At 32.6% G+C, this 12,804-nt stretch overlaps 1 protein-coding gene across 1 annotated transcript; it reads left to right on the forward strand.

Moving 5' to 3' along the window:
- Positions 1 to 1,831: 1,831 nt before the first annotated feature.
- On the forward strand, positions 1,832 to 12,176 carry LOC141848481 (dnaJ protein ERDJ7). Its single transcript, XM_074736514.1, has 10 exons — positions 1,832 to 1,998; positions 2,087 to 2,149; positions 2,243 to 2,309; positions 5,552 to 5,611; positions 6,938 to 6,988; positions 7,111 to 7,191; positions 8,474 to 8,586; positions 10,337 to 10,454; positions 10,600 to 10,726; positions 11,784 to 12,176. Exons 1-10 carry the CDS (start codon positions 1,880 to 1,882, stop codon positions 11,885 to 11,887), a joined length of 903 nt encoding a protein of 300 aa, XP_074592615.1. The 5' UTR covers positions 1,832 to 1,879; the 3' UTR covers positions 11,888 to 12,176.
- Positions 12,177 to 12,804: the final 628 nt, after the last annotated feature.

The raw sequence follows: 12,804 nt of genomic DNA on the forward strand, positions 1-12,804 counted from the left end.
ATATTATATTATTGTCATTATTCAAAATCTAATTTCTACTTCACAATATTATAGTTGATTAAATCGAATTAAATAAGAATTCTTCTAGATCGTAATTTTACGTGAATTCTTTAAAATCAAAATATATTTAATTCATATTCATTTCTCTCTCTATTTCTTTTTTAAAATAGTCTCAAACCCTTATCGCCATTTTGACTGACCGATTCACCACCATTAGTCATCGAAAAATTAAATTGATCACATATTTAGAAAGCATTCGACCTAAGCTGTCTATTAGTATCATTTTTGCGAGGAAATATTGTGACTTGGAATGAGTCTATCGGCCCTCTTCTCTCACTGGAGTTGTGTGACTCATTTCTTGCCATCACTATTGGTTCTTGCCGTTGAAAATTGTGATTTGAGAAAGCATAGACTCAGTTTTAGTACTAGAGTGTGATTTCGAAGGTTGTGGTACGGTGAGTGAAAGTGGAACATCAGTTCACTGTTTTATTGTTTGTTCTATTTTTTGATATTCAGAGTCCAAAATTTAAAATTTTAATTGATTAATTGAGTTGTGTTATATTCTTCAATAGGTATTGAAGAAAATAACTTCAAAAATTGATAAATCGTTGTTTCAACTAGAACCAAGAGATAAAATCAAAATTTTTAAATTTAAATTCATTTTAGCTCCTTAATTCAAAATTTAGACTTTTGGATTGTGAAAATCAACCTACACTAATATTTGAAATTTGTAAAAATTACAATTTATATATTTTTAAAGTATTTTTGAGCTTTTAGAGTTGGATAATTTGATTTTAGAAGTGTTGATGTATTATAATTATGAAATATAATTTTTAAAAATTATCGTGTGTAGTTGCGAAGTAAAATGTAAAGTTTAAGATTTTTAAAAAATTTTATCTGAATTCATCCCCTCTAGTTGAAAATCATGACTACGCCATTGAGTATACTTGGTTCATAATTTAAATTCGTACAGTTACATCTTAAAAATCTTCTATAGATTTGTTTTCTAAAGCGGATTTTTTTAAAGGGTACTACTAAAGATAGAAAAATAAATAAAAATCAAGAAGACATCTATTTTTTTTCCATCAAAAGGGCATTTTATTTTGATTTTTTTTTATCAAAAAGGGCGCTCCACTCTACTGTTCAACTATGTATAATTACTCAATTGTCCTTTAATACTATTCAGTACTGTTATCTCCCGTCTAATTTTTAAATCGGTCGAAATTATAATAGTTATGAAATTATAGTTTATGAAATTATAGTGCTCCACCCTATAGCCGTGTACAATTACTCAACTATCCTCTAGTCTATTCAATACTATTATCTCTCGTCTAATTTTTGAATCGGTCAGACACGTTGTAGTAGTTATGAAATTGTAGCTACTATAACGTTAACAAAAATGGTAGTAATTCATGTTGTAACAGCTATAAAATAATAGCTGCTACAACGTGCTCGATTAATTTAATATTTAGATGAGAGATAAATATAAAATAATATTGAAAGACATTTGAGCAATTATATATGATTGAATAATAAAATATGATATTTTTTTTTATAAAAATGAAAATTGGATGCTTCTCCTTTTGACTTAGAAATAAAAGTAGTAAAAATAAGAGTAGTAAAAAAATAAAATATTAAACTTTATGGTAAATTAATTGAAAGGTATTGGGACAAAGGCAAGTAATCATAATTAATTATTATTTCATCGAATAAAAGTATAAAACAAACAACCAAATTGAAATTACGGAAACATAAAAAATATTTGAGTTTGATATGTATGGAAATGTATATATATTAATGTTTAATAATTTAAAATCGATGAGATCTCTAAATCACTGATTACGGAAGAATCGAGTCACCTCCAGCGGGGAATTGGGCGATGGCTTCGTCGGCTTCCCAGCGGAGCGGTTGCTTTCTTCTCCTCTGCATCGTCCTCGTCCACTTACCAATTTGCCATTCCATCTACTGCGACGACGACGACTGCTATGATCTCCTCGGGTAAATTAACAATTCACCGCCCTTCCCCTCCGATCTCCCCCAAGGTACAATTTTTTCTCTTATCTCCCTATCTACTTTCCTGTTCTAGGGTTTCTCAGAGCGCCAACGCATCCGAGATCAAAAAAGCATACTACAAGCTCTCCCTCAAATAGTACGCTCACAAGTTCGATTTAGCTTATTTGACTTTTTTTCCCACTTAGCTCTTTCCTTCCCTGATAGGCTTATTTGTGTATGATTTTTCTAGTCATCCTGATAAGAACCCTGATCCCGAGTCAAGGAAGCATTTTGTGAAAATTGCGAATGCTTATGAGGTGGGGTATTACTACTGTTTCATTGTTTGGGAAACTACTTTTGTTAGTGATCTGCTCAAAGTTTCTGTATTTGGACTCAATTGGGCATACTCGTGGTGATGGCATTAACATACGATTCTTTATAGTCTTAGATAAGTATTTGTCTGGTGTCGCTATGTTTGTTTCCTTTCAAACAAGGTTATAAAAATCTACTGCATAACACATTTGAGGCATGAGGAGACATGCAATATCAAACTATATTTAGATTGATAAAAATGATAATGTATATCCAACAAAGTATATTATTCAATTCATCCTATTCATAACACTATATAATAAAATATTTGTTAATCACACAATGCAAAACACATTATATAACAATGTGTAATAAGTCATATTTAGAGGTAACTTGTATATAATTAGTATCTAATGTGTTTGCCACTTGAAAAATAAATGCTCAACACTTAAAAGTTATGTGCTATCATACTAAAAGTTTAATTTGCGAATAAGGTCCTCAGAAAGTCGCTCATTGTAAAATAATTTGACCCAATTTTTTCTTTTTTGTTGCATAGGTGGGTTAACTAGCCTGCTTAGGCACTTGAACTGCATCAAGGGGCAATTGTTAGATATGTGATGCGGTCCCTTGTCTAGAACTCTTTGTGCATTCCTTTCAAACACTAGGTCTTTGTATATACTTGAAAATTAGAATAAAGAGTAGCCCGGTGCATGAAGCTCCTGCCAATGCGGAGTTCTGGGAAAGGGTCTATTGTACATAACTTTATCCTGCTTTGCAAGAAGCTGTTTCCGAGACTCAAACCCATGACCTACCGGTCACACAACGACAACTTTACCATTGCGCCATGGCTCCTCCTAAACTTGAAAATTAGAATACTAAGTGTAAAAAGTGCTGCAAACCATAACTTTGTTAGTGAATAATGCGCTTAAGGTAAAATTTTATTTCTATTGTCATCATTAAACTTTCATTTTGTTTTATTTTGAAGTTTTTGTCAATTTAATTTAGGAAGCTAACAAAAAGCTATTTAGGATGCCCATTGCTAAGTCAACATTTTGTAATACAAATCTTCAGTCCTTTGTTATCTTCTTAGTCAACTTTCTCTCTTCCTCATTCTTATTTTCTCACATGGCAGCAAGAGAAGCACACAAAGTATAGCGAAGGCAAAGAGTCTAATACCTACTATTTGTTGTACTACACAAATTTATACTCATTTAATAAAATGAGTGCCTGAATTGTTAAATGTCCATATAAATTTTAAAAACTAATATCTATACACACCCGATTAATTAAATAAGTACCTAAACACCGCACAACTATGTTAGGTCGTTGAAGGTGCTCAAATAAATTCTTACCAAGGATGAAAAGGGATGTTGATTAACTTCAAATAACAAACATGACATCACATATTAGCCATCTACTGTTAAAATCATCAATTATCATGAATACAACTAAAAGACTTTTTTTGGAATGTGTTATCAGAAAGTATTATCCACTTTAGCAGGGAGGCTTGTGGAGCAAGGCACGATTTGTGTGATGTGCTAGTAGGTGCACATGCATAGGGATGACAATATGTACCCTAATAATCATATATTGAGGAGCACCTAACTTAAACAACTACTAATACCTTAAACAGGTCAGGTTTTGGGTACCTGTTTAAGTTAGGTATCTGTGGGTACTCAATTGTTAGGGCAACTGCTACCATCCATATGCTTGTGCACCTACTAGCATGATGCAAAAGTCATGCCTTGCTCACACATGTATGTGCAAGCACTTATTGTTGGTTCCCTTGACACTTTAGTCAGTAGTTTTGCATTCTCGTTGATCCACATACTTCGCGAGCAGCAAGTGTTTGCCTTACCCTCTGGCCTTGTGTTCTTATGTAGCGTTGTATGTTTGTGTCTTTGCAGAATTGTTTGACACCCCCTGACCAGATTGCTTTGCCTCAAACAGATAAATCAATAGCAAATAAAGGCCATAGTGGGCAGTGGAAACATCATCATGAGGATTGAAGCAATGTGGTAAGATGTGGAAAAGTAGGAACCCATGAATTTGGCAGGTGAGGTTAGATGAAAAGAAATAAAGAAAGAGTTACATGTGAGAAACTTGACCACATTGACTTAATAATAAGTTGACTAGGTATTTTAGTCAGCTTACTAGTGAATATTTAAATGAGTCATGACCAAAATGAAATGCTAGTGAATATTCAAATACGACGTTGAATCCAAAAAATTTTGTACACTGAATCAAAAAAATTCTCTTTGTGCCATTCTGAAGAACCTGCAAGAAGAAGCTTTCCTTTATAATAAAGTGAAAGAAAATCCATCTCCTCCCTTCCCCTGGAAAGCACATCTGACTTGAAACAATAATTATATAGTATTTTTGTATGTTTGAGAATTCATGAATGGGAGAATGGTATATAAGAGTTGGTCTAGGTACTGGGATTTAACACAGCTCAGACAAAAGGGATCATAATGATGTACAATTGATAGGGACTTCATTATTTACTTGCTAACATCCCAAAATCTGGGGGGAAAATTAGAACTATGATTTGGCAGATCACTGGACAACATCCAATATGAGATTATATTTCTTGTTCTTTCAGTGTGCACTATGTTCTGAACATGAGAACGAAGAATGGGATGCAAATCCAAAGAAATGCCCTAAGATTTGCTTGTATGTTCAGTGAGTTGCTTCCATATTCAAACTTAAGAAAAAAGTAAATACCACATCACTATCTACCACATCTTGCAATTATTAGTTCTAAATTAAAGAAACAGACGTCATGCAACATGCTCTTGTAGATACAACCTGATGTCATTGGGGTCAACAGTGTGATTACCATTTTTGTCAAAGGCATTAGACACTATAAGGTTTCAAGGTTCTATAATGTTAGGGTCTTTAATGTGATAATTATCTTCTTAATCAAGTTTTGAAATTCACTGAAAAATATGGGGCATGCTTCTGATAATTGTGTTTCGTAATTGACACGAATAAATTTAGTTCTCGCACCTTTGCCTTACATGCTTCTAATGGTGCTGATTTTGGTTCCTTACCACTTTATTTTAGATGGCTGGAAATACTCTATTCTCATAATCCACTTCATTACCTGTTTACCTGTCGAATTTAGATGCTTCTTCAATGGAATTGAAGTTTTGTAACTGTAGCTTAATTTCTCTAGTGTTTCAAGATTTCTGAGTAGACAAATCTGATTTTCTGCATATAACTGAGAAAATATTTTATATTCCAGATTTTAAAAGATGAACCCACAAGGGAGCAATATGATTATGCAATTGCACATCCTGAAGAGGTAAACCATTGTTGATTATTTTGATTTTTTTGTATCAACTCTTTTTTCATGATATTTATTGTAGCCTTCATCAATTTATTTTTTATTTCTTTTGTGGATACAAAGTACCTCCTGGAAATGAAAAATATTCTATAGCTAGACAATTTTTGAGGATTTATGTTATGCATAATTTCAAAAAAAAAATCCTTGGGTAGTTGTCCAGGTAAAACTTGATGGTTCTTTTCTCCTCTATATTTTCTTCATTTACTGTCTGTTTGTGTTTAACAAAGTATTAGTCTGTGCACTATGCTATTTTCCAAAAACACGAGGCCTGTCTCCAATTTTAGTATTTCCACTGTCATTGGGTACGCTGGTCAGTGTTCTCCAATATTGTGGCTTTGATGTGGTGATCATGAGAGATCAGCCGCCAGCTGGAGAGAGAAGGTTGAGAGCTTCTATAGAGTTTTCTTTTTCCTGTATCTCCACTTCCCTGTCTTCTCTTTCTTCATATTTCTCTCTATGTATCCCTCTCCAGCCTAGCTTTTTCCCCTTTTTTCTTTCTCTCTCTCTTATTTAGACAAAGTGAGGCAGTAAGATGCAAATGATAGGTTTTGCTCCCATACAATCTGGCCTGCTGCAATATGTAGATCATTCTTCTTTCTTTTTCCTTTCCCCCCAAGTTTTGCCACATATATCATGTTACTGAAGGAATTGTTTGGATGAGTTTATTCACTATTCCAGATGCTAAATTGGATATTTATTGCCAAAATTTCTTCCTCTTTGGATTAATATATAATCTATGTTTATCTTGGTTCTGGAACATCTGTTGCATAACCAATGCCTAAATCACTATCTATCAGGTTTACTTTCTTCCTTCTCTAACATTTCACACCTAATCCTATCCCTTTCATGACACTAGTCCTTTGCTCCATGCACTTTACATGCTCAAACAGTGTCATGCATTTATGGAGGTGTTTGTGCAACACGATTTGATTAATTTCTTAATAGAATGTAATTTGTGCCTGTAACACTATTAATATTTTTTTTATAAAGTTAATTGATCTTGATGGCTTGCTTAATGCTTAAGGCCTGATTCATAAATATGTTCTTAAAATTTGATTTGTCCAATAAGCATCTTACAGTACATTGAAGTCTATTTCAAGTTCTGTTTAAATGGCTTTGCATCTGTATAGTCGTATTACCGGGATGATAGAATTATCTCATACCAATTCAGGTTCTAATATTAAAGCTACATGCAGAACTTAGTTGATCTTTCAAAGAGGCAAATTCTTTTATCGTGTTCATGTAATTGTCTGCAATATCAGTACTTTTTCTGTTTTTATACAGGTATTCTACAATACTGCTCGTTACTACCGTGCATATTACGGGCATAAAACAGTAAGACTATCATATAGTTTCATGAAACTATTATTTTGATTTTCTAGTTGGCGCTTTATGACAATATCAGTAGGATCTGATGATGAAGTTGCAATCACTACTTTCTGTCCTTTAAATGACAGGATCCTCGTGCTGTCTTGGTGGGCCTTCTTCTGATTGTTTCTGCTTTGCAGTATTTAAATCAATGGACAAGGTACACACAGGTATTGTGAGAATTTTAGATCTTCAAATTGGGAAGCTACAAACAATATGCAATCTTGTTCTCCTTTTTTGCTGAAGCAAATTTATCTTTATTGCCGTTCTGTCTAAAATAAATTATTATTTTTCCTATGACTGAAAATATGTTACTTTTACAACCTATTCCTTGCAGTGCAAGTGTCTACAGTCAATAGTAGTTTATCACTCTTAGCATAACACACTAAAAATTATGAGCTTGTTGGTGGATAGCATGTGATATATTTGAAAATTTTGTTTTAGAAAAAGAGAATTATTTGTGAGGTTTAAACAATGGCTTAACCATTCATACGAGTTACATGCATCAAGGATTTGCTTCTGTGCCTGTCCATTTCTTTCTGCTTATATGGACCACAAAGAAAAGTCTGGTCGTACCTGCTTAGTATTAAGACACAATATAGCCTTCTTAGGAATAAGAGAGAACAATGAATCTATAAAGTTAAATCTTACAAATCTATCTGGTCTATACTAAAAATCAGTTGTTTCTTGATCATCCTTGTATCGATGAATGATATAGATTGGTACTGTTAATATTGAGAATTTGAAAGTAATCAAGAGAGCAACTTGTTCTCACCTCATGGGCAATTTTGAAGTATTTGCTTTGACTATTGGGATCATCATATATTGGAGTTAAACTTAATTACTCTTAGATATTATATGCTTTGTTTTATGATTTTTAACAACTCTCTGCATACATCTTAGCATACTCATCTTTGCTATATTAACCTTTAAGACTTATTGCTTCCAAATAGCTAATCAATTTGTCCCATAATGTATGTCGGTAAGTACCATAATTTATCAAACTTTCTTTTAGCCTAAGGGGCAGGTGGTGATTACACAAAACTCTAAAAGATCATTCCTATTTTGATCATTCATTCTTTATTCTATTAATGATATCTCCATCAACACCCTATTCTTGTTGAATAATAGCTCTAAGATATCTAAATCTCTTACAAAAATTTTATGATCATCCAGCTCAACTATTGCATTGACTCTTTTATTTTTGAAAGAAAATTTTTAGATTTCATTTTGTTCTACTTATCTTAAAACCTTTAGGTTATCTTGTAACTTTTGATTTTTAGTTGTAGATGTGTTAACCAGGAAAACTTCTGCATGCTAACCTTTTCGCGTTTGGATCCTACTGTTAGGCTAGAAGAAGCAAGAGAAGTCGTTGTTTTCAATTCTTGATTGGCACCTTATCAGTTCTTTGCTGTGTGCTTTTAGTGATGAATTTCCTTAATTTTATTGCAGGCTGTTGCCATGGTCAAGAAAACACCAGCCTATAAAAATAGGTTAAAGGCACTCGAACTGGAACGCTCTGGAAGCGGGACAAACAGGAAGAAGGGTCAGAAACAAATTGACAAGTAGGAGTGTGCTTCTTTTAAGTTTTTCTCCTTGCTTGCAATTTTGGAAATGCTAAAAACTGATATGCAATGGAATTTGAATAATTAACATATGTAGCACATGCAATCCAAATTTTATAAAGCAATTAGGACAGTATGCTTCACACATTTAATCATATCCTGATTTATCTCCCTTTGATATCATGAGATTTCAAGGGAGTCTTAGTTTGTATCTATAATTTATACGTAGAGTTGGTCCATCTTGAACCGATTTATTAGGAATAGATTTTTATTTGATGCAGTCAGTTGATCAAATTAGGGAATCTTGTAGATCAAGTTTACAAGAGTTGTCAGTGAATGAGTATTTGGCTGACCAAGCTCTACTGAGAAGTGGTAACTATTGTCATGAATAAATTATAAGCATTTCATGAATATGAAGATTAGTGCTTATAGTCTCCAGGCGTCATTGTCAAAATTGGTATGATTGGAAATGGATGGTCAAAAAACCTAAATCCTAGTCATATCAAATCAATAGAATTGATAAAATTGCAGTTGTTAAGGAAAAAAAATAGTCTCTTATGTGAGATAACAAATTGTATGCATTCATAATAAGGATGTAAATTATGGTTCATCAAGGATCATATAATTAACAATGTACACTATAAATAATAAATATTAGAAATAATAAAGTTACATTAGTAATATATAATATATTATCACGATACTAATTGTGGTATTTTATTATCATTATCAATTAGCAATGTTATTATGGCTATTATTTGATAAATGTATATTTTGGAACTATTAGGTCATACTATATCAAGATGTATATGTCAATTAATATGGAAGTAATAAATCACATAAATATTTTATAAAATATAATAAAAAAAATACTATGGTAAATGTTAAAATCACATTTATTGCTATAAAGTTACTGAATAATATTGTATTATTATTTTTTCTTGATAAAATTACTTTATTATTTAATATTTCATATTATATGGTTTATTGGGACCTAAATTATCTCTGAATCGGTTCTATAAAATTTCTCTCTATGAGTATGAGATAGATAGATAATGTGCTTGGTCTAGTGGTTGTTTATAGTATGTAAGTTGCATTATTGATCTTGTGATAATCTCCCATGGTGCTGAGGTCGAGTAATTTAAGTTGAAATTCAAGAGGACAAAAAAGACTCTAGCCCTCTTGTATGTGTTTGCCAGGATTAAAGCTCTGACATCAAAAGGTTTGCTAAATCCTCAAGTTTACTGAATCAACCAATTCAACCAAATTTCAACTGATCTCATCCATTTTTTCTCTCGATTTGATAAAATTTCATTTCCATCTATTTTCTAGCAAAATTAACTCATTTCTATATTATTTCTTCTATTTTTTTTTAACTTCTTCGAAGATCTCTGTGAAATAACTGGTTATTGGGAAAGATCGAATTATCCTTTGTCAATATCCATCCTACTCAGATGCTCTGTCTATTGGCTGATCTTAGCAACCATAGTCCCAATAACCATAACTGTGACCTAGAGATACAACATTCTCTTACATTGAATGTTAGCAAATTTGAAGTTGCCTTCTTTATCGATGAGCTCCATCTATCCCTTCATCCATTGTATTTGATGATTCTGTTTCTTAAATTTATGTTGCTAGTAAAGTGTTTGCCTTATTGTTTTTCTCTGATCTCGGGTTATTAGCGACACCTCCTGATCAATTTTTTCACAAGTTTAACATCTGTCTTAGAATTTATATTCAATCATGTCAGGAAAGTTGAAGATGAGCTTAGTGGTGAACTTGAATTACATATTCAGGGAGCTGAGAGACCTTCCATCTGGAATCTTATTGGCGTGCAATTTATACTTCTTCCCTACACCCTTGGCAAGGTTTCTGAGTCTATCAGAAAAGTACTTAATAAAAAATGTGAATTTTGTATTATACTGTTAATAAGCCTTATCGTGCCCTTCTTTCTTGCATATTTCTATAAGAATATGATTACCATGAATATCTAAGAATTGTAACCTTTTCCAGCTGTTGATTTGGCAAACATGTTGGTTTTGGAGATATCAGGTCAAAAAGCTGCCATACTCATGGAATGATGCTTGTTACTTGACACAAAAATCTCTCAGAGTACCATTTGAGGCATGGAGAAATATTGGTAACGTGTTAGTCTGCTCCATTTTGAAATTCTAATTATCTGCCAAGCTATAATTTAATTTGAACCTTATTCTTTTTAGCATTTAAATTTCTGAGAATTCCTAGCCACAATTAATTTTTCTTTCTGAATACAACCTGTTCTAGAAAAATAATCTAATCAACTGTTGGAAGTATATAAGTAGGAATAGATTAAAGGTTTAGAAGGCAATTGTCAGATCACTGTATTGACCATTTGCAGTATTCAAGCCTATTTGCAGATGCATATGTGGTCACCATTAACAAATTATAGGCCTTTTCCATACCTGGGAAGGGTATAATTAACAGTTAATAATCTAAGAAAAATTGGTTTGTACCTGCGCTGCAATATGGATAAACACAGTTATATTGCAGTGGAACATGTCATGTTTGAGCCCCCATTTTCCTTGTTGTTTAGGTTGGTGCATAAACACCAATTATTCATGACCTCGAATCTTTTCCTGTGGTGATTTATTCAATCATCATCGTATCATCAAGTTTTGCTTGTCCCAGCTATTGCGATTAAGTACATTTTAGATTTAAGTTCTCCAAGTATATGATTATTTGTTGTCTTTAAAAATATTATTCAATTTCAATATATTTCCTCTCATTTTAGATTCATATACTTACACCTAATAGCTCTTAAACATTAGTATTTTTCCCCCTCCTTTTCTAGTATTTTCACATATTTATCTAAAAAGTAACTATATGTATGTATACCGCGACACCAAGTCTGCCGATCATATGAAAGATACATGAGCTGATGGTTCGTAATTAGAGCAACTACACTGCCTCCTTCAATCACTCTTTCATTGGCCAGATTACAATTGAACTACATTTTAAGGTTGTGATTCCAATCCAAGTAGTAGGCCAATTAATAAATAATTAAGTCTTAATGAAAGTTTTTAGCATCATGCATTGTCCATAACGTAGTCAAGTTCTAAATCCTGAACACATTTTCTTCACAAGATCAACTTAGTTCCTAGCATACTTAGACTTCCATTCGACTTAGACATCTTTTAACTTTGTTTTACACTGTCCAGATGAATCTACGAAGGATAACCTCGTCCAGAAACGTTTATGGGAGAAAACCAACATGGAGATCTACATGGAAGAGATGAGAAAAGAATCAAAACGCCGAAGATAAATTCCCATGGATCGATATCGTTCTTCAAAAATGCATCTTCCTTTTTCTTTCTAAAACAAAATCTTTTAACTGTTAATTCAGCCCATTTTTTAGAAAGGAAGCAACACGAGGTGGACACTTGAAAAGAAAGGGAGGCAGGGTATCCGAGTTCAGTATTTTCACCTACATTAACCATGATCATATTTCCAGGATTATTTACGCCTCCAAATTTCTTTCTTCTTTTTTGGACTATTTGTTTACTAAGTATTGTTTTTTGTTCCAGAGGAACCATAAATTTTAGCAATTTTAATTTTGGCTAGTCAGTGTTTGTACTCTATTTTCTCCATGTTACATGTTATTGTATTTTTGTTAAACTTACAAGATGTGATATTTATTTGTCCCAGAGGACGTATTGTAATCTCTCTCTATATAAAGAGGAATGTGAAAAATAAATAAAATTTTGAGTTATAAAGTTTCCGCCGCATTTTATAGAACTGCTTATTTGGTTTTGCGAATTACTCAAAATGCGCATTTCATTTTCGAATTGACCAAATCATGTGTCTTTTTCGATACTCATTCCCATAATATTCCTCTTTCCTTTCACAGTTCATTCGAAAAAAAAATCTAAAGTGCTTTATTTTTTTTCTATTAAAAAAAATATAATCTTGGTCCTTCTTCATCTATGTCTTGATTTCATCTAATAGGTAAGGAGACACGGTAAGTCAATGACAGCTTGAGATCAAGACTAAAGCTTTTGATCAATCTATGATGGGCTTAGGAAATTAGTGGTGTGACTCCGATCGCAAGAGTGTCGGTGTGTTCTTGGCGGTAAAGTAAGTTTTTGATATCGGATCAAAGATGTGAACTTTGTGTGTTTTAGAGCACTATCAAGGTGCAAATGAATGTGAAGGCAAACACTACCTGGTTGTTTGTGAATG

This window comes from Curcuma longa, chromosome 17 (genome assembly GCF_044706935.1).
Source record: "Curcuma longa cultivar G26 ecotype Majalengka, Jawa Barat chromosome 17, ITB_CL_G26_1.1, whole genome shotgun sequence".
Taxonomy (NCBI): Eukaryota; Viridiplantae; Streptophyta; class Magnoliopsida; order Zingiberales; family Zingiberaceae; genus Curcuma; species Curcuma longa.

Excerpts from the sequence above, each read along its gene's own strand:
- LOC141848481 (XM_074736514.1), top strand. The coding sequence starts at position 1,880 with ATGGCTTCGTCGGCTTCCCAGCGGAGCGGTTGCTTTCTTCTCCTCTGC. Across the intron at positions 5,612-6,937 it reads CAATTGCACATCCTGAAGAG|GTATTCTACAATACTGCTCG; the intron begins GTAAACCATTGT and ends GTTTTTATACAG. Across the intron at positions 6,989-7,110 it reads CATATTACGGGCATAAAACA|GATCCTCGTGCTGTCTTGGT; the intron begins GTAAGACTATCA and ends TTTAAATGACAG.